This window comes from Poecilia reticulata, linkage group LG2, assembly GCF_000633615.1.
Source record: "Poecilia reticulata strain Guanapo linkage group LG2, Guppy_female_1.0+MT, whole genome shotgun sequence".
Classification (NCBI taxonomy): domain Eukaryota; kingdom Metazoa; phylum Chordata; class Actinopteri; order Cyprinodontiformes; family Poeciliidae; genus Poecilia; species Poecilia reticulata.
Genome location: NC_024332.1, coordinates 5,762,287 through 5,784,460, shown reverse-complemented (window position 1 = coordinate 5,784,460; position 22,174 = coordinate 5,762,287). Strand labels below are relative to the sequence as shown.

At 41.0% G+C, this 22,174-nt stretch overlaps 2 protein-coding genes across 8 annotated transcripts in view; both read left to right on the top strand.

Moving 5' to 3' along the window:
- tceanc (transcription elongation factor A N-terminal and central domain containing) overlaps positions 1 to 16,376 on the top strand; it is a 31,374-nt gene extending 14,998 nt beyond the window's left edge. For 2 of the 7 annotated variants that reach the window (XM_008425898.2, XM_008425884.2), the window contains exons 2-3: positions 13,180 to 13,259; positions 14,001 to 16,376. In XM_008425898.2, coding sequence (XP_008424120.1) covers positions 14,022 to 14,963 — 942 coding nt within the window. In that variant the 5' untranslated portion in view covers positions 13,180 to 13,259; positions 14,001 to 14,021 and the 3' untranslated portion in view covers positions 14,964 to 16,376. Of the gene's footprint in view, positions 1 to 11,021; positions 11,120 to 13,179; positions 13,260 to 13,554; positions 13,628 to 14,000 lie in introns of those variants that run through there. The other 5 variants (XM_008425931.2, XM_008425925.2, XM_008425907.2 and 2 more) reach the window with 5 other exon arrangements.
- A 527-nt stretch (positions 16,377 to 16,903) lies between these two features.
- LOC103474752 (ras-related protein Rab-9A-like) lies at positions 16,904 to 21,762 on the top strand. Its single transcript, XM_008425946.2, has 2 exons — positions 16,904 to 17,113; positions 19,647 to 21,762. The coding sequence occupies exon 2, from the start codon at positions 19,725 to 19,727 to the stop codon at positions 20,325 to 20,327; it is 603 nt and encodes a 200-aa protein (XP_008424168.1). The 5' UTR covers positions 16,904 to 17,113; positions 19,647 to 19,724; the 3' UTR covers positions 20,328 to 21,762.
- The last annotated feature ends 412 nt before the right edge of the window (positions 21,763 to 22,174 follow it).

The following is a 22,174-nucleotide window of genomic DNA, read 5'->3' as shown; positions in this document are numbered from 1 at the left end:
CTTGGTTGACAAATGGATTTTATTTGACAGTTGTTTTTACGTCCCCATTTATAATGCCGCCCTGGGCAGCCGCCCATTTGACCTGAATCAAAAATTCTTTGAAGTTTGCCCAGAAATTTCACCTGAARGACTGTTGATTTCCTTTAATTAATTCATTTTTGTTGTTGTTACAGTTTTTATTMATTTTAATCATGAAGYAATAAACAAACAAAACAAAAAACATCAAAAATGGCTTGCAGGGGCTGTAGCCCAGGGCGTTATTTCTTGTGGGTGTGAGGGGCAGCCAAAGGTTTTTTTTTCTTTTTCTATTTCGTTTTTTTTTTAATGAATGTGTGTTTTGCAAATATTGCACTTAATTTAAAACTTACAGGTTCAAATTGCATGAGTTGTATTAATATTTTGGGACATTTATAAACATGAACAATCTTTTAGCATCTGAAAATTGTCAAGTTAGCCAGTAACGACAGGGTTACTGGCTAGGGGACGTATTTAGCATAAGATCCAGTTATTCATACATGCTGATGTAAAAGATGACCTCGTTCTTTGTCACTGTCCCTCATTGTACACTATTAACTCACCCATGGCGGGAAAAGCCAGTCATGTTATTGTCTGATTAGTGGTGTGCATGTGTGTGTGTGTGTGTGTGTGTGTGTGTTTGGGGGGGGGTACTGCTGGCTGCAGACAACAGCCAACCAATGGGAAGGCTCCCTGCTGCGACATCTGCTGTCCTCTTTCACTGATCTGTGGACGTTGCTGCTCATTAGCAGCCCTGGCTTAGTGTGTGTCCGTCCGTGTAACAGTGTGTGTGTCAATATCTGGATGATGAATTAACTGTGTCAGGTAAAGGAAAAGAGTAAAAATCCATATGCATGAGACTTCCCTGTCCGCCTGCACGAAGACAATCTTTGTGAGTGGGAACAAGCTGCGCAGCGGGTGCTCTGAACGCTTTTCAAAGTCCGAGCTGCCTGATCTCCATGAGCCCACCTGGGGTCAGAGGTCTTTTCTTGCGGGGCTGGTGGAAAACAGAAGAACATTCCTCATTCGCTCACGCGGAACTGATGCGCGCGCGCTCACGCACGCACACTCTCGAATCCACAGCTCCCACCTCGACTTTGCTTTTCTGCGACTTGCAGCGTACAGCCATATTTGGAGGAGGATGGACTGGCTGCCATTTTCAGGGCAGGAATTTCTTAATCTGGCCTCAACTCTCCGTTCCAGTGTGATAAGATAAGGTGAGCGTCTATCCCAGATGGTAGGCAGGGAACAAAATAAACACTAGTTTCACCAAAAAAAAAAAAAAAAGATCTCTACTGGTATTTTTTGCAAAAAAATAGAACATCCTAATAAAAAAATTCACTCTTTGGATAAGAAATGTCTGCATACTGACTTTTTTTTTTTTGCAAACCTCTGAGAAAAAATGACAACTTATGGATTAAGCTGGTATTTGAGGAAGTACGTTTGAGATCACGATCTGGGCTTTGACTTGGCCCAGACCCTCACATTTGGGATGGATTATCATGGGTTGTTTTAGTTCCAGTTCTACTTCAGCTTTCATGTTGTTTTTAGAGGTGATATTAAGTCTGGCCTTTCCTTGAATGAAAAAGTTTCGGTAACACTTTATTTGAAGGGGTGTGCATAAGACTGGCATGACACTGTCATAAACATGACATAACACCAGTCATGAACATAACGAAGTCTTTATGAATGTTTGTGACAGTTGTCATGAAATGTCATTTGGTAAATAATGACACTTTTAATGCAAAGTTGCTCTAAAAGTTGCATTAAAAGTACCAACATTGCTTGATTTTGTTAATAATGACAATTTAATGCAAAGTTGGGATTTTTAATGGACTTTCAGTGCAACTTTTAGAGCAACTTTGCATTAAAAGTGTCATTTATTGAATGACACTTCATTACAACAGTCATACCCATTCATAAAGACTTGTTCATGTTCATGACAGGTGTTATGTCATGTTTATGACAGTGTCATGTCAGTCTTATGCACACCCCTTCAAATAAAGTGTTCCTCCTCGCACTTCAACAGTAGTAAGAGTTGCTAGTTTGGACACATTTTAAGTGGAAATAAAGGTTTGGGTGTCCACCAGAAATTACATAATTTTCTAAAGACAATTTAAATTTTTTTTTTAACATATTTTCATGCTAAATTTCAGGTGAACAACGGCCCAGTATCCACCTCGGATTTTGACTTTTTGGTGTACAAACAGGGCAAAAGCGGCCTTCACGCATGATGTCAGCTGTGAAGAATGTGGGCTGCCTCTTTCCTCTGTTACACTGAAACCATCCAGATAACCTGCCCAGTCCAAGGACAGCGTGCTGCCACACCGGTCGGGGCTTTTTCTCCCCCCGCCCGCCCGCCGCTCTGTCCATTAACCGTAGGATCACTGCGTTGGGCAGAGAGGCCGGCCATTGTTTCAGGCATCTATGAGGAATGTTGTGATTATTAAGACAAGGACGTTGGTGAAAATTCTGGCACACAAACGTTGCTATTCGCCCTGCAGTGTGAGCTGCTTTTGTTTGGTGGGACACAACAGAACGCCTGCTTGGTTCTGCTTTCCATGTTGCGGTTCTGTTTGTCTCATGGCAGCAGTTCAAAAGGTTCATGGAGAGGATGTCCAGAGCTCTGTTCCTGGAATGGCTCTAAAGTTACCCTCTCTCCTGCCCTCACTGTCCTCTGCAGGGCCAAGAGATTTAAATTAAACGTTCTTCTTGTTCTGGGTCAAATTTATGAGTTCTACTGACATATGTGACATCTTGTTGGAATCATTTTTGCTCTTTTAGATGCCTAAAGATGATGGGTTAAGCTCCCAAATTCAATTGGTATCCATGGTATCAAAGTATTAAGACAAAGATTTAAAATAAATTTTACTTAGTAGCAGTTTTCAAGTGCTCATTGTGCAGACGTCAGTGGATTTCTCCTGTCTATATGTTAATACAAGTAAACTAAGGTTATGGTAGAAAAATAATTAGTCAGGCACTCTGCTGTTGGACTCGAAAAGAGCGTCGCCTGATCGACAATAGTAGGAATATTTCCAAACAGCTCAATGAATCTTTATTGGAAGCCAAAAAAATAAAATGCAATGGATTTTTTTCAGCCAGCTGGCCTGCAGTTTGCAGCAACATGTGGTGTTCTGGGTTTCTCTATGCGCCATATGTTCAAAGAAAAAAAAAAACTTTAGCGGTTTTACAACTGGAACTTTCTAAAAACTTTCGGGTGCTTTTAACAAGTCAGTGTAGCCRATTGAAAATCTATACAAACTGGACCCTTTGGTGCCAGTTTGCATAGATTTTGCTCTTTTAGCAAAGAGCAAAATCTTTGCTAAAAGATTTGGAGCAGATTTAGCATCTTCTACAAGGACGTTGCTCCGAAGCTTCCTCAGTTTGTTGAAAGTATAAACTGTAATGTTTTTGCCACTTTTCACTTGGCAATAAAATGGTCCTGCAGTTGACGTTTTCTCTTTCAAAGAGGAAGAGGACGAAGAGGAGCTGCAGATGGAGAACCAAGAGCGACCTTTCCCCCGACGCAAAGACTCCACACTTCTGCATTTGCTCCTGAGTGAGGAGGAAGTGGGAGAGCTGACTTCCTGCTGCTGAAACAAGTGGGCGGGGACAAAAAAAGACCAAAAAAATAAATAAATAAAAAATGGAGGAAGGCGGGGCTTATCGTAGCTTCATCATTCTATACCCAGCATCCTTCTGTGAGCGAATTCAAGTTTGCAGAAAGGCAGGAAGTGCGACCCCCCCAGGCTTGATAACAGCGGGGGCAGCTATTGCTGCAAAAAGTGCGGCGGAGACAAGGAAGTGTCTGTTCGACTTCCTGTTGGTTGCTTTGTCAGATGTGAGCAGCTGAATGTGCCTTTACGTGTCAAAATTAACTGTTTGTGCTTTGAGGTCCGCACACTAATTCTACACACACACACACACACGCATTCACACACAGAGGCCTTCTACGGGAAGAGAGACAGCTCAAAACTGGACTCCGACGGCCTTCGGATATCGTTGAGCTTTCAGGAATTTGAGTGGCTGCTGCTGACTCTGYGTCAGTCTTGGTTTGATAAAAACCTGATGTGGAATTTTGGTCCTCATCGCCTCCTTCCTTCCTCCAACCCCCAACCCTCCACCTCTCTTTCCTGGGATGCCAAATAAGGCAACGTGTGCTGAAATCCGAGGCCTAACGTTTTCAGCTGTCGCTCTCCTCATCGCACTGAGAGAATGACAGAGGAGGAAAAAAACGTGAAGCTCGCAGCCCCGTTCTCCTTCCCTTACTATGAAACGCGTTACATCATCTTGTTATTTTCCCTCCTTCACCCCTTCTCTCTTCCCTCACCTCTATCTACCCCTCTTTTGCCTTTTTCTCTTCACATGTTCGCCGTTATGTAACTCAGTCAGAGCAGCCAGATTGTGAACCTTTGTACCACATGGACGAGATGCTCCCCCCCCGTTTTTTTATTCACCCTTGGCCACAGCTGCTTTGTTTCACAGACCGTCAGTATAGGACTTACGCACTTCTTTTGTTTTTGTGTCAACGGCGGCCTAAAATGGGCATTTGGTCGAGAAAAAAAAAAAGGCCTGCAGCAACTCTTGGGTTGCTGGGTCAAGAACCAATAAATGTTTTCGATACTTTCAACCAGTCGGGTGGACGATTGGTTTGGCTTAGCTAAAACTCTGGCTCTCGGTTCTCGTCGACTGAGAGGCTGCGTGGCAACTTCCTGTTCACTGCATACTTCCTCAAAAACTGTGAGGTGGCACAGAGTTGGGTGTTTTTCTTGCTTTTTAAGTTCCCCATTTGAAATGAGACAACGTGTTGGCTCAATGACAGGAAGTGAGTTGCGGTTTACCTCAAATCAGCTAAAAAGGGTCTCAGTTCAAAGCACACAGTGGGGGGGCTCAAAGAGCAAGACTCTGTCTTCAGTGTGTAGGAAGGACTTTAATCCCCACAATACATCTGAGTGACCACTTCCACTTCCTACCACGCTGCAAAAGTTAGCCATCTGCAGTGGCGCGGTGCTGTGTCCAATTTAGTCATACCGGAGACTTGTTTGAGGTTTATCCAAGGCATTTTCAAGCTGTCCGGAGGGGAAGCTGCTGGTTTGCTTTGTGTCATTGACCTGCTTTTCGTTCAGCGTGATGATTCTGAAATCCTGTCAGTTTCTGCTCTAGATGGGAGGAGACACACATCTTCCAAACAGCTCAGTTTTTGTCCCATCAGTCCAGAGGATATATTCCCAATGAGTTTGGAGATGATCAAGACACATTTTGATAAAAGTGAAAAGGGCGTTTCATTTTGGTAGCTGCAGAGCTTTAGTTCTTTGGTAGGATGGACGCTTCTTGTACGGTTCAAGAATGTTTGGTTGGAATCCCAAAGCCTTAGTCATCGCTTTGAATGCCTGAAGATGTCAATCTTTTTTTTTTCTTGTCTCTTCTTGAATTTTCAGGTCTTTGAGGCCCTCCTCTTTTMCTCTAYAATCAAAATAAACATATTGTTTGGCCTACTTCCTGTTGTCAGACAGGTTCCAGTAAAGCAGTTTTTCATGTCTGAGTCAGTCTGGTGGAATTAAAACAAAAAACAAAAAAACAACCAAAAAAAAAAAACTCTACATTTTGGTCACTGTTAAATTATAATTTGCCATGGTTGGTTTGAATCAATGAAATAATTTTTGAAATTCTGCATTTTGTTTTGATCTGATCTGAAGTATAAATAAAAGCAAAATCAGCAGAAATCCAAAGGGCRCGCATACATGATTAAATATGTTCAGGGGTATAAGCAACCCCTTATACCAACCTTTATAGGTTAAGCAACCTGTAAAGGTTATTTAAGTTGACGTGTTCCTTGATTTTGAATGTTTCCTTGCGACTTGCTAMAGAGAATTGAACTTGACAGTTAAAATCAAATTTAGAAAAATATGCAAAAGTCCCTCTGAGACGTGAMGGTAAACATGTTCAGACTCGTTTTACTGGCTGTTCTCTGTCAGCGTGGCTCTGAGCCAAATGTAGCAAATCATGACCAAAATAGATCAACAAGTGTTGTTGACTGACTATACATGAGTACATAATCGTTTGGCACATAATGCCAAACRATTACGTGCTAGATTGCCTCTTTGGTGCTTGCGCRTACATAGCTATYGGACAGTTTTTACCTGATCCAACTGCAAAARCCATTCAGAAACAAATTGGTTCGGTGATACACAAAATCACCCAACAGTGTCTGGTGTCAACAAGCATGATAATAGCACTCAAATAAAAAAWTRTTWTTTTTCTCCTAATTGTGTTTTTCTRCATTATTATAACCATAACCCATTGTTACTTGAGGYTTAGACCCAACAGGAAGTGACAAAAATTTGGTCTTGGGTGATTAACTCACAATATGACGATACAAGGGGCCACTACCACCTGCTAATGGCTGAGATGCACAAATGCTTCATACCCTGCTCTAAAAATAACTTAGAACTGCTTGTTGTAATAGTTCAAACACCAAATATTCTGTAATATGGAATAATATGCAAACTGTGAACCATCTTAGGAGTAACAGAGAAGCTAATATCTTCAATCTTCCGTATTGCTGCTTTTTTGRGGTAAAGTCAATCAGCGCCAAGGAAAATGATTGTGTTCCTGGATTGGCTAATTTGCAAACACTATCAAATAGCATGTGAAGGAGCATAATTCCAGCTTCTCAAACTGCCTTTTTTTTTTTTTAGATTTGTTAAAGGAAACAGACAATTTCTCTGCAAACAATTTGGCGAAAAATGCACGAATAAATGGGGCTCCYCATCGCATATGTCTCGCACCGAATTTGATCATCCATTCGTGAAAAGGGCAACATGTCTACGAATAAAACCCAGATGTCCCTATAAACGGCTTAATCTGAAGAGTTTAAACGACRAATCTAACATGAACGTAGAGCAACATCTCCATCATCGATTCCCACTTTATCTCCTCTTATGGTTGAAATACGTGAGGGAACTAGAGAAACCCAAGGTGTTGCATTCCTTTATTGATTACCCAGAGACCGGAGGAGACATGTGGTCCCTCCTGCTCTCTGTTGGGCTGTTGATGTTTTTGCCACATGACCAATCAGGAATCTGTAGGAGCACACACACGAACACAAGCGTGCGTTCCCTCTTCTTTCACGGCTTCGCCTCCCTCGTCTTTTTTCACCCTCTCAGCACCTTTAACTTGACTATTGAGATTAAGGCCGAGCTTCCATCGAAGACGGCTGAAGCGGAGAGCAGGCGCCGAGAGGAGAAATGGAGGATGTAAGAAGAGGGGAGGGGAGGAGAGGAATGCGTTTGGTAAATTGGCAAAGAGGGGAGGGGGCTGGGCGAGACGAGGCARCAACGTGGGGGAGCCGAAGGAGACGAGKAGCAGGAAATGAAGGACAAAGGAAAGATGGAGGGAGAGGGGGGTGGAAAACAGAAAGGTAGTGGAGTTCTAAGGAGTCCTGTCCGTGCTCACCGCAGGCCCATGAATTTTAACTGTGGGATATCTGGAATTTGAACTCAATCAGTCAGYGGAAATTACCACAGAGGCAGAGGGCTTCAAATGGAAAGTACCTCTTCACTTTCGTTCTGCTTTGGGACAAAAAAAAAAAAACCTCATGCAAACTCTGTCTTCTTCTTATAAGGCAAAAAGCATTGCAGCCTTCTCCTTACGTCAGATTGGCATATCGAACATGGACAAAGATATCCTCACACCTTAGAAGTGGGTCATAGTGGATAAAACTAGTCATTTTACAAACCTGGCACCAGTCCTCCAGACAATCTACTCTTATCTTGGTACTCATTGATAACAGGGAGCTTGTGTTGGTACACAGTCCTGTGGAAAATGCCCTTCCTTCTACTTTGTTGTTCCTACTTCAGTGTTTCAGATTGTCAAGCAAATTATTATTATCAGATAATCTCAACCCACATGAATTTACTGCTATTGATAACCTTTTTTTTTTCTTAGGTTGAGTTCGGTTTCACTTACCRAATGTAGAAATGGGAAATGCTGAAACGCTRCTTAGAGGTCAATTTGGCCTCGTCTATTTTTATGTTTATTTTAGTTTAAAGTTAACTTCTTATCGAGTGCAATAGAAGTATGAAGTATGAGACGTTTTTACATGGAGAAATGCACCCAAAATTTTGTTATACAATGTTTCATTGCTATAGTCAAAGTAAAGATTCAAGTCTATTCCAAAAAAAAAAAACTCTACTACTTTTCCAAATAGGGCCAATTTGGATTGGATAGCTTTTTTTTTTTCATTCCCTCAGGCTATTGTAGTTTGATGCAAAAATGTGCGAGTGATGAAAAACCTTGACATTTGACTATAAGAGTGCAGATATTTTTGCACAGAAGCCTACATGTCTAAAAAGAAACTGCATCCGGACCTCTATTTTCTGCACCTCACCATAACTTTTTAACATGCAAACACACACACACACGCACACACACACACACACACATAGCTGCCCCGCATCGCAGCACCAACAGTAAACACAGACAGGAAATGTCCTTCAACAGTTCTCGCTTATCAGCGGCCAACATGGAACCACATCGGGAGGCTTTCGAACAACAAAACCCATGTTTGAGACTTGACCTTCTCCATGCCGTTTTTGTTTACTTCCTTCTTTTTAMGTCCCCCCAACTGTTTTGACCRAACTGCTTCTTCCTTTTATCAGTGCTCGGTAGAAGCTAGGCTAACGTCACTTTTGGCCTTTTGACAAACACACGTCACTGCTAAAAGCTTCACCGACGTTTCGAGATGGAATGTTGCTGTTTCGTCACCACATGTTTAGAAAATGTGTTTGAAATCTCCTCTTAAGGCAGCCAGCATGAAATCTGTCCAACATTAACAACTTTATTCCAGTCTGTCTCCACAACATAGAAGAGCATGACGCTACTACCTAAAGCTTGCGACCATAGACGATTGTAAGAACGTAAATCGACTAATAACGTCGAGATCTTCACCTTTCGGTTCAATCCACACAATCCACCTCCATTTTCTCTTYGTTCCTGAACAAAACCCTGAGATACCTGAACGTCTACACTTTGCGTTGTTCAGAAGACGGAAATTGATCGTGGCTTAAGCTAAAAGATGTTTTCCTCTTGATGCTCCTAGAAGAAGTGAAATCAGATTATGCTTTCRTTCCCACCTGATTGATCCCTTTGTCTCTTTGTTGACCATGCAGTGGACTGTGTYCGTCACTGAAAGCCCAGCTCTGCTTTTTTGAATTTGGCCACACAGTGCAAGATCTCCTTTAGATACTGTGTAGGACTAAAGATTYCTCTAAACTCTCTCTTCTGTTTTGATTTCTAACTCTCACCAAGTGGCACGTAGGCGCTGTGCATCTTTGAGCGTAATCAATCTCACAGTTTCCACTTGAGGACTTCATCTCTGACTCCAGTGGAGCGATAAATGTCCTGCAGATGCGTCACGACTGTGAGCCAACGGATGATGTGATTATTTACCCCCGTGCGGCTATGCTGGTGGTGGAATTCCCACAAGGCCGAGCAGTCGTCCGGTCGCTGTGTGTGTGAARGGTTTCATGGGAAAACAAATCAGGAGAGACACTGACAACTCAGGAGGGAACATTTAAAGAAGCGTCACCTCTTTCAGAGCTTTATGTTCTGTATTTTATGTTTCAGATAAGTTATTCTACAGAGAGATACACAGRAAAACAACTTGTTTAAGTTCAGACACCTTTAGCTTGCAGAAGAAGGGCGGCATCACAGCGGACATTACTAATGGTGGCTGCTTTTTTGCATTCTAGTGTTTTGGGGGAGTCTCGTTTCCAGCCCGAGGCGCAGCGGGGTTGCTAATAAGTGCGAATCTGAAAAGCTCATGACACTTCGTCTTGCCCGCCACTACCCGAACATAGAAAAAAAAAAAAGTCGAGAAGCGTCAAAAAACCTTGCAGGGTGTCAGACTAAACAGGCGAATCCTGCAGAAAACCCCTTCTACTCCAGTCGWCTGCGATCACTGTCAAGGTCTTAAAGGTCGGGGGCGGGTGGGTGTGACAGGAGGGCAACAGCCAACCAAGCAGCCCCACGACACACACGCTCACTTCCGAACACACACACCCTGTCAGAAGCATTTAAGTAACCAACTCAGGGGTTGATTTTGCATTTGCAGCACTAAAAACCACAGGATTTTTTTCTTCTCGTTTTTGTCATGCGCGCTTTTGAAAAACYTGCACCATCCTGCACCTCTGAGTAGATGGCATGATAAGAAATACTGCCACTTTTTTAAAAAAACATTTTTTTTTTACAGCATTTGCATTAATAAAAACATTTCAGATCTTSCTAAAATAAAATTTCACATGCAAAAAAAAAAAAAACCTCACAAACCTTGAAATCTACTGTAGATGTAAACACAAACAATAGTTTGACTATCTTTAACCAGAAGTGAKATCGGTTACCATTGTGCTTTTGAAAGGTCAGGGACGTCACTGCAAAACAGATTTTTGGACACTTGATCATAACAATCAGGAAGCAGCTGCAGAACCTGCTCCCCACATGTTAGCTAAAAACAAAAGACAAGTTTGTCTTGTTTTAAACTGTTGAAAGAACTTTGGTTGTTTGCATTTTCATCCAACAAAGTYCCAGCTTGAACACTAAACGCGTGGATTTAAATGTATAAAAATGGCCTCAGCAAATCTTTTCACTGCTCTTTTGTACACTCGGTATGTGCGTGCGTGTGTGTGGTGGGTAGGTTGGGGGGTTGGGTTCAGGTTGGAGGGTAGGGGCAGCTGGCAGGGACTTGCCAAGATGTCATGATTGTCAACTCATAAAGGAGCTGATCTCTTTAACAAGAAAGCTTCCCTCCTCCCCTGGATTTCTCAAGCTCAGGGTGGGGTAATATGTGTGTATGCGTGTGTGTGTGTGTGTGTGTGTGTGTGTGTTCATGCGTACATHCCATCATATGTGGCGTGGTCTAGCAAAGAGGTGGAGACAAAGGCAGGATGTGATACAGCACTTCCTCATTCAACTCTGCTGGATCCTTGGCAGTGCAGAGAGCGCCACCTCTTGGCGAGCGGTCACGACGGCGGCGGCGTGCTGGTAAAATTCCACTCCCCGAGATAAGGAAAGCACAAGTGCAAACAGGCCACAGTGAAATTACTCGGTAAGATCCAAGGAGCCTCATGAGTGCTGTTTTTTTTTTTTTGAGAATTCCGGTCTTGTCTGGCTTGGATGAAATTCTGCAGGAACGTCGAGCTTAACAGCTGAATCGGTTTGCTTTAGTTTATCATACATACATGTGGTGCTGAAGAACCCCACCCATGTCAACTGTAAAGTTTAAGGCCCYCAGACAAACTGAGAAGTTGACAAAATCCCCTTAAAGCCTCAAAGATGTAACRATGCACCTYGGCRTGCGCTCTCGGGTCTGGAAGTGTAAACATTAACGCTGCTAAAAGCTTCCTGGAAGCGCTGACTTCCATTTGGATCTCTGAGGGCTGCTGGGTGAAGACTTGAGAGGCCCGGAGTGATTAACCAAAGAGACGCTGGACCGGTTTTCCCCCCAAGGCCCTCCGCTGGCACTGGAAGGAGCTACAGGAATTCTGAAAACACATTTTTAAATTCAAAGTTAACACGGGTGACGTCGGTCTGTTTATGTATTTCTAATGCAAGTGTGTGCTTTTTGGCATTTAGCTCATCTATGTTACATTGCAAACTTACATGCAAATTTCCAGATTTCTCAAATAGTTTTTCTCTAACGTTTTTCATCACTTGAGTGCAAAACTTAGTTTAATCAAAAATCGTAAAACAACGAAGAAGTTGCTTTCCTAAAATGTCTCTTTGGTGATATTTGATTTCTATCAGGACTGTCATTAGCCTTGAATGTGCAATTAATTCCAGACAAACAATGAGTCATCTCTGCATTAGTGTCTGGAATGCAAAAAGCAGTCAAAAAATGTGGGAAGTTGTTAGCCTATTAGCGACAGAAGCAAATTTATGGTATTTAGTCTCTTGTGCAAGAGGGAAAAAAGGCTTGTTATCTGAAGAGAAATAGATTGGCCAGAGTGAGACAGTGGTCAGGGTTGCATGGGGGAGTCAAGCCTCAATCACTAAATGAGAGCTGAACATAAGGAGCAGTCAGCCAGAAGCTCAAGTCTTTCCTTACTTCAAATTAAACATTTTTCTTCTAAATGTGCGTTAGCTTCTTGCAAACTGTTGGTATCCACGCTCAGAATGGCAGTTTTAAAGTCTTTCTGGGCTTACTTTTGCAGATATGATGTGAAATGAGGTACATGAGTTGTGGTTTTTTACCCAGAAGGCTTTTGGGTTTGGGCCAACTCAATAAAACCTGGATGTTTTGCAACACTTGATTTTTATCTTCCGCTCGTTTCCATGCTGTCCTTTACCTTCATATCACTGAACACCTACCTTTTGGCCGCCCGACTCCTCTGTTTTATATTCCCAAATATAAGATTTCATCAAACTCAAAGTCTTAAGAGTTTAGGTACAAGTACGTGCAAACGCTTCGCACAGAAACATCTCAGGCCACAGAGGATCCTAAACACTCAATCATCTTTCTGTTTCATCACATATTATTGCACCACGGCCTAAAGACGTGCCTCGTCTTGTTATGAGATACCTTTTTGAATTCCTATCTCGAGGCCTGTTTTCTGCTTGTGTAAGGCAGATGCGTGTTTCTACATGCTGGATTCAACCGTTTGGTCCAAGGTTCATGGTCGTATTTATCCAGAGTAAATGGGGTTATGGTTGTTTCCTTAAAGATTATGGCACATTATCTCCTTTTTTTTATTGGTCACTTTATTTTAGTTGATGTCTGCACACACCCCGCAGCATGACAAATCCTACAGAGTTTTTGCTAACACAGAAGGTAAACAGAAACCTTTGAGCCGGCTGTGGGAAGAACCTGAACACACACACACGTAAATCCCTTTGGAAAAGCTCTAATCTCTCAGCACATATTTTGACAAATAACAAAAAGAAAACAAGGCATCAAGGTTTTGTTGGGATACAATTACAGTTCAAACAATGAAAAACTCCTTTACGACTGTGTGCTTAAWCCAAATTGGTCCAGTGAGCATAATATCCACATAACTACGCATTTAACCAACTCATCCTACAACAACCTTTATTGCTAAAGTGAAGTGAACCTTCAGCTCCATCTAGTGGTAAATTAATGTTACATGTTTTGGGGTTTTGTTTTTCCAGACACAACATGGCTGCTCCCATACAGACGTTTTCTGGAATACGGTTCACAGGAAAAAGCAGCAAACCATGAAGAAAGCCAGGTAATATAACCGAAACATTTGTTAGTCAGTGTATAAAGAAAACATAGAAATGCCTCCAAAGAGATTTATAGTTTTTGTTTCTAGATTTTAAAACGCAATATTTGTGTAGCACTAGTTATACATTCCTGAATTCAATGTTTACCTCTAAATAAGAGAAGTCAATTCAATAGAATTACATTATAGAGAATAAATAACTTCAGTAGGTAATAGTCAAATGTACGCTTTAGCTGAATAAAGACAGTATTAAAATGTAAATGTAAAAAAAAAAACCGCATTTCTTTGCTGTGCTTTTCAGATAAACTGAAAGTTTAAGATCTCAACGCGTGTAAACAGGAAGGCGTTCAAGGTGGATGTGATCCATTTTCCTGGTTGGTGTTGGGACTCTGGCAGCAGCATTTCGGTCTAATTTTTACAAACACCTATAAAGACACCGCGACAACAAATCCAACCTACTGAAAATAACAGCATCCGCCAGTTTCTCTGTATCCTGTTTTGACAGGAAAAGCCAAAATGGTGGCAACACCTTGTAGGATGATGGTTAATTTTATTATATTTTGGATACTTTTTACATCCTGGCACAAATGTGAAGAGATGTTGTGATCGTCTTTAATCATAGTTAGGGGGAGGCGAGAACGGAGCCTTGAGGAACCCCACATGTAGTATTTGTGGTTTTGTACAGATATTACTGCCTGATCTGTTGAGATGAGCTGCTATGTAACGTTTGTATTGTTTCATTCTCAGTTTCATGTGTCTACAGACGCAATGGAAACAAAAGAAGTGATCCACTGTGCTCTTCAGCTAGAGAAGTTAGCTGCAGAGCAAAGCTTTGAGAGCATCTCAACTCTGCTTGGGGAACTTGATAAACGTGATATATCTCCAGAGCAGCTGGAAATGACGGACATAGTCAAAGTGCTTTATAAACTCCTGAAAACCTGCAGGGAGAGCAGCGTGAGGAAAATGGCGAGGAGTCTGCTGTCAAGGTGGAAGAGACAGTACGGTAGTGAAAGGCGGGGAAACTCGGCAAACTCCCGTGCTGTTTCCTCAGGACTAACAGAGGATGGGGGAGTTTCCAAAGATTCAGCACAAACAGGTGGAAATAAGGAGGGGAGAGCATCAGGACAGGAATGTGAGACTCCCACAGGCGAGACAACGTCTCCCTCTTCTGACTCAGTGAGAAACAAATGTGTTCAGCTCCTGCTGGCTGCCCTCCTCCACCCGGAACCTCCCGATGGAGACAAGGCAGCAGAGCTGGCGGAAAGCATTGAGCGGCACATCCACTGTCTCCACAAAGCCAACCACCTCAAATACAAAGCCTGCGTGAGGAGCAAGGTGGCCAACCTGAGGAATCCCAAAAACGGTCATCTACGCCAGGGTCTCCTGAGCAGCTCACTGGCGCCAGAGTCCTTTGCCCGAATGTCTGYGGAGGAGATGGCYAATGCTGAGCTACGCCAGCTTCGGGAGGAGTACTCATCCCGGGGTGTGAGCGAGAGGCAGCTTCCCCAAGGGTTGGAGGGTACACCGACGCAGAAGGTCCGCTGCAAACGATGCGGAGGATCGGACTGCAGGGTGACACAAGTGTCCAGAGGTGCCCTGTTTTTGCCCGCGTGGGTGAGGCGTGGCGGCCCTGACGAGGACGCGATGACCTTCGTTACCTGCGGTGGGTGTGGCCAGCAGTGGTACCACAGCGGCTGGGTGTGCCTCTGAATCCAAAAAGCCACGCTGACTATCTAGTGATGATATGGTGAGGAAGTTCATGAAAGCAGAAATCAGTTGTTTTTCTTTTAACTTCTGCATAAAGTTTTAACAAGGTTGCCTGCTTGTTTAAAAGTCCAAAAAGTGCTGCTTCATCTTTGCTAAAGCAGAGTCACTGCTAACTGGAATCAAGACAGAGTCAGTCATCATATCCTCCTTACTGATTCATTTCCTGCCTCTTCCAGGCCTAATAGCCCATCAGTGGTTTAGATACTGAACAGTGGCTGCTATTGCTAACAGCTTCCTGGTAAGCTTTGTGAATTAAAACGCCTCGAGGAAATCTTCATGCATCTTTGAACTTTCCATATTTTGTCAAATTCTTCTATGAATGGCGCCCAAAGTAACTGATTATGTAACTTATCAGAAACATGAACAAGGAAATATTTTTCGTATATTACTATATGACTAGTTAAAAATATATATTTTTACCATATTTTTGTGAAAACTTTCAAACAGCAGTATCGATCTACAAAAAGTTATGACATCATTTTTTATTTGGCTGTGTGACATCCCATTGTCCAGCACGCCCTGGGTAGAGAGCCAAATAATCTACTTTATTCCACATACTTAAGTGTATTTTTGTTGTGATTTGATTTGACATGATTTTAAAGTGGAAGACTTTTTTGTCAATACTTCCTTGAGTCTGGACTTTGACTGGGCCATTCTAACGTGTGATCTAAACCGTTCTCCTGGAAGGGGAACCTCCGGCCCAATCTCAAGTCTTTTGCAACAGGTTTTTCTTCTCGGATTGTCATGTGCTTAGCTCCACCCATTTTCCCATCATGTCTTACCAGCTTCCCCATTCCCGCATCATGATGCTGCCACAAGAACATATGCAAATGATGTCTCTGGGTCACAATGGTTGTGCCAATCCCTTACAAAAATGGAAGCAAAAAATTCTTCTGGCCTCTCACAATTGCCCTTTCATTTGCAGCAAACTGAGTCCAGTGAATGAGACGTGTGATATTCGAGCCCCGAGGACGATCAGGACCGACTCGTGTCAGAGAATGTGCCGCCATTCCTGCCATTTTTATGGTTACTCTGCCCACCATCTCTGTTTACTTTTTGAATTATCTCTAAGTTATTTTGTTGAAAAAAGGATTTCATCCTTTAGTCACTCTGGCTTGTCGTGTTATTACTCCAAGAAGCATCAAATAGGGAATGGTGGCCAAAATCTTTCAAAGATCACCACGTGGAAAACTGAAAGTAGTATTTAACACTTTACATTGGTTTGCAGTGATTCAGCTGATATTTTCCAAACTTTTAATGTGATGTACGAGTTGCGTCTCACTTTAAAGCCTAAATACATTTCAAACTTTTTTTAATTACTTCACTGAATGTTTGCAAAGCTACTGAAAAATAATTGTTTTTAAAAGTACGGACAAATTTATGAGTTGATATTTGTTCTCTTGTATTTTGAAAAATGAATCAGACAAATGAGCCTCCAAAAAAAAAATGTTTCCCCTCCCTTCATAAATAAAATTAACATTTAAAAACTGTTTGGGTGATTTCTTTATTTCATCATTACACATATATTTTAATGATAAACATGATGCTTATTCTTTAGAAATTGGTTTCATGCATTTGGAGCATTTAAGGTGAATAGCAGTTGTTTTAACAGCTGTGAAGAAAAAAAAATACATATATGTATGTTGAATACTCTGGTGAACTTAAAGAAAACTACATTTTTAGAATTCATATTACTTACTTTGAATCTAGCAGGTTTGACCCTCTGAAAGTGAGGTTATATTATAACTAGTTGGAAGTAAACTTAAGTGTCTTGTGCTTCTAAATTATTGTAATTTTACTTCTGCTTTTATCATAACTGTGAAAAATTACAAAATGACTGTTATAGATTTTTTTTTTTCCCCCCCCACCACAAAATGTGAACCACGCCACGCATGTATCGGATTAAGTTCCCGCATCAGGGAGGAGGCAGGCGTGACCATCAGAGGGTCATATGAGCGTCATCAGCTGCTCCTGCGCTTCACAGCAGCGGGGACACACGGAGCTCCATGTCGGCGCTGGATAACTGCGCTCTGCCGGGGTAAACGGGAGGATGCAAACCGCTGGAAGCCTGCGATAAGCCCCCATAGGAACAGGTACGTCTAGTGAGGAAGAAAATGTTGTGTGTTGTTGTTTAAATGGGAAACTTCCTGAAGTTTTAATCTGTGAAGTCGTAAACGTGACGAAGCTTCCATTGTCGGACGGACTCCAGTCTCTTTACTTTTATTATTTGTGGCAAAAATATTACCTCGCAATAACATGTTAGTTTTGAAGTGATAATTTGTTTGTTTTGATTTAGTTTATTTTAGCACATAATTTGAACAAAAATGAATTGACTGTCTGTACGCACAGCCGGTCTGAAGCAAACCAAATTATGTCTGTGGGTATGTCCCGCCAGGCCACCTGGGGGCAGCCAAGAGCACTTAGATTTTCATGTAATACAGATTTCAGACCTTGTTTTCTTTCAAGTTGCTTTTCAGAGTGAGGCAACTTTTCATAACATTTAAATTGTATTGTGCATTTTTATTATTATTTTTGTTATTATTTCTAAATGGTTGTTAAATAAATTAATGCTTATACTGTGGTGAAATTGCCCTGGTAATGTTTTTTTTTATCCTCTCTCGATTTTAAAATAAATATAAAGAAGTATTTTTAATTGATAAACTAATTGCGGTTTTAATCTTACAGCTAACTTCATCACAGGTTCACTGGTTAGCCATAAAACCGTATCTTTTTCTTTTTTAAAATTCACCATTCAAGCAAGAATAAAAAATTGTGGCGCTTGTGGCTCTTAAATCAACATCCACTTATAGGGCCCCATTTAACTTTGGGCTGACCTGTGCAAACAAACAAACAAACAAACAAACAAACAAACAAACAAACAAACAAACAAACAAACAAAGCTTCAAGGAATTTCCAACCTCAAATACTTACCCAAGTTATTTAAAGTGTAATCATTAACCAGCATTCTTGCTTCCTCATAAACAGTTCAAAACAATCACATGTCGAATCAGAGGCACTTCTCTTGAAACTGCAAGCTAAGCTTTAACCTTGACTCCGGTGGGTAAATCATTACTCTGCAGTTTCCCTGGGATTAAAAATGAAACCTGACTTGTTGCATTTTGAGGGTTTAACCAGGGTTTAATTAAAGTCACGCACCCAGTTTAGTAACGGCAGTCATGTCGCACAGAAGCTGCTGAAAGAAGCACATGACTCCCGAGCGGGTGGCCGTACACTTCTGCTTCTGCTGCTGTCTCTAGAGGAAACGACAGAAGCAGCAGCAGGTTTCAAGGCTCCAAGACAAAGAGATCATTTACCCACTGGTATTCGTTCCGCTGCCAGTTCATGTGACGCTTCATCTTTATGGGCCTTCAGCTTATCTCTTTGGTTGGGTTATATASAGACATTACCAACTGGAAGCTTCACACTGGACCTGTTAACCCCATGTAAAAACACTTTTTCCTTCCATTCAACTTTCCATTAATATAGTTGGATAAAGCACTTTGTAAAATACCAGCTGTTTTAGTAATGATTTGTTAAGCAGCATAGCTTATGCTAGCACCTCAAATTTGACCTTTTACACAGATTTAGTTTTTCAAAATGTCTTCAGGGTTACTTTAGATTTGGTGTATATATTTTACCATCATAATATTAGAGTTTTATGGCCTTATTGTACTGTTATGATCAAAAACTGCTGGTTTAAATGACTTAAATGCATCTTTATGTGATAATTAAAATCTTTAAATGCTAAAGGGCAAAGGATGTTTATTTTAGTTCTTTCTTTCACATTTTTTTCTATCTGGTTTAAACTGAATTAATCATGACAAGTTATCTGCTCCTCAGCTTGTTCATTGATTTTTATCCTGTCTTTGTGTCCTTAAGCGACCTTTAGTAATTAAATGATTGCATAAAACCACTTGATTAGTTTTCCACAGTTAATGCAGGCGTTTGTAAAATGTTTCGGTTCTGATCTGTCTTTTTTTTTTCTTTAGAGGTTTCTGCTTGAAAGGTTCTGCTCAGAGGAAAGAAGTAGTTTCCCACTGCTGAGGTTTTTTTTTTTTTTTTAATACTCGTGATCAGCATTCATGTGATGCACCACACGGATTATTTCATGCCTAACCTATTACACATAGTTTATATGTGTGGCGTAGTGTAAGAACTGGACTGTTAATAGGATTATCTGGTCTGGTTGAGTGAAAGGAAACATGTAAGCCGTTAATGTAACATGGTAGACGATACAGTGAAAGCAGTTTGTCCTAATCTAAACTTTCTGTTGAAGGTCAAACATACTAAGCTGTTTTTTTTTTTTTTTTKYTTTTTTTTTTTTTTTTGCAGATTAAATCAGTCAGAACAAACTAAGGAGTACTTTTGCTTTGGTTTCCAAACTTCTTTACAGTTGGGAATATCTTCTTATTGATACAGAAAGATACAGAAAAAAGCAATTATTGAAGTAAAATGATAAAAGAAGTAAATAGACATGTTATTTTAAATTAATGCATTTTAGATAATGCCTTACTTCACTTGTAAATACGAAGTCCTAAATGTTCATGTGAAATACAGTTGTATGTAGTAGAACATTTGGCTATTAGGTTGTACGTGAAGGTAATTGGATGCCTTGTTCCCCTTCAGGTCCAACTCCTGGTTCTGGTTCTGGTGTCTTCAGAACTCCTGTCTGGCCTCTTGGTGTCCAACCCCACTGCAGCCAGGATGTCCAAGTCCACTCTGCTGAAGGTCATCCTCCTGGGCGACGGCGGCGTTGGCAAGTCATCCCTCATGAACCGCTACGTCACCAACAAGTTCAACTCGCACCTCTTCCACACGATAGGCGTGGAGTTCCTCAACCGAGAGCTGGAGGTGGACGGGCGGCGGGTCACCCTGCAGATCTGGGACACGGCGGGACAGGAGCGCTTCCGAAGCCTCCGCACGCCCTTCTACCGCGGCTCCGACTGCTGCCTCCTCACCTTCAGTCTGGACGACGGACAGAGCTTCCAGAACCTCTCCAACTGGAAGAAGGAGTTCGCCTACTACGCCGACGTCAAGGACCCCGACAGCTTCCCGTTCGTGGTGCTGGGCAACAAACTGGACGTCCCCGAGCGCCAGGTGTCTGGGGAGGAAGCCCGCAAGTGGTGCCGGGAAAACGGAGGGCACCCGTACTTCGAAACGAGCGCCAAAGACGCGACAAACGTAGCGTCGGCCTTTGAGGAGGCGGTGCGTCGCATTCTGTCATCTGAAGATGGAGACGATCACCTGATTCAGACCGACACAGTGAACCTGCAGAAGAAGCCTCGCCCTGAGCCCAGCTGTTGTTAATCTGAGGGACTTCGGGGATTTTGGTTGGGCCTTTTCACTGATGCTACTGTACAGCTCTGCATGCTACTATTTATGCTTAAACCTGGATCAACATTTTAATGTCAAGTTTTAGCTCAACAATCAAAACTACACTACGTTTGGTTCACATATACTGAGGTTATCTGTTTTGTTTGTATCAGGGAAGCAATAAAGACCAAAAAAAAAAACTGTGATTAAAATATGTTGATGCCTACAAAAACAGAAGTTGAGATTATTTTGTGCTCATATTGCAGAAGTAGTGCTCAGATTGACGTTAACTCTTGCACACCCACTGGATTTAGTTTTATTCTCTCCTAAAATAATCATTCTTGTTTTGTATTGGGGTAAAAAAAAAAAACTGCATAGAACCCCAGAGCTCTCATTTCTGAATAACTCATAGTGAAATTATCTTTTAAAGTATGAGATTTTTTGGATACATTATAGCCCAATATAAAGCAAACAACTTTCATATCTCTCAAGTATGAGAGTTTTAGCTACATTATACTCCAATATGAACCGAACAACCTAAGTTTTTACTCTAAATGTGCTGGGAAGTTGACACAAATTTGTAGAATAATTCAGGTAATTTTCGTTTTATTTTTGTGCAGTACCCTTTTCGTCCACATGGTTGCGCCACTGTTTTACAAAGTTCATGTTCAAACCAAGTTAAAATCTGTTGAAAATCGGAAGATTTAAAGCCTTATCACTGCATTATCAGAAACACACACAACCTAAATGGTAAAGCTTCATTGTAGAATTAAAAGGAACCATGAAAACAATCGGTTACTTTTAACAAGGGTGACTAATACTAAAGATTAGCCAATAAAGAGCGGTAAATATAGCAGACGTGCCTTACATTAAATTAAACATTCAGCAATTTAAAGACTTTTATGTCACAAAACCCGCCCCGTTTTACTGTAATAGGTGTTTCCTCGTAACTTTTTTGATATTTTAAATAAAATCCGCTGGACATCGACAGGTGAAAACAATGATTGGTCACAGGAGGSAGCAATTAGACGGAATGACGTCACCTCTGACGTCATCTGGACACGAAGAAAACGCGAGGATTAAAAAGTAAGTTTTCTTTTGCTTTAATAGATAAAGTTTTAAACAAAAGATTTTTACTTTATTTTATTTATGTAATTGAGAGATTTGGTCAAGTTGAGCCACAGATTTATCAGTAGGAAAGATTTTGAAAAGCGATAAAACCAAATGACTCGTTTTGCTTTTTTAAGCTAAAACGCCCCGGAAGAGTTGTTTTCTGTCAATTTTGTTATATACCAATTATTATTAAATAAAAATGAAAGCAGCAGGTGTAGCTATTCTTTTAGTCTAAGCTAAAAATAGAATTAGACAACTATTCGAGATAAATGCATAAATTTGTAGCAAGTAAGAGCAAACAAAAAAATAAAACAAACTCAGTAAGTTTGTAAGGTAGTTAATTTTAAAAAGGCACTTTTTTGATAAAGTCAAATTTCTGAACTTCCATTTACTTTTCAAAGATAACAATCAGCCACATTTAATATCAGTAATTCCTTCTGTAAAGATAATTTTGTGGCTAAAAGTTCAAATCTGCTCAGTAGAATGTGGGAATCTGCATAACTCATACATTCTTTAATGTAAAAAGTTTTCTTACACTGATTTGTATAAAGAAATTTACAATATTGACTATGTTTATTCTTCTTTTGAAAATATAACATTAAATGTGTATGTACAGAGAAGTTAGTAAATATATAGAATTTAAAAACAATATACTTGCTGCTAGCACACAATGTAAAGCATAATACAATCAGAATCAATAATGAAATTCATAGATGTGCAACTTTTTT

Coding starts and splice junctions, on each gene's coding strand:
- LOC103474752 (XM_008425946.2), top strand. CDS start 19,725: ATGTCCAAGTCCACTCTGCTGAAGGTCATCCTCCTGGGCGACGGCGGC.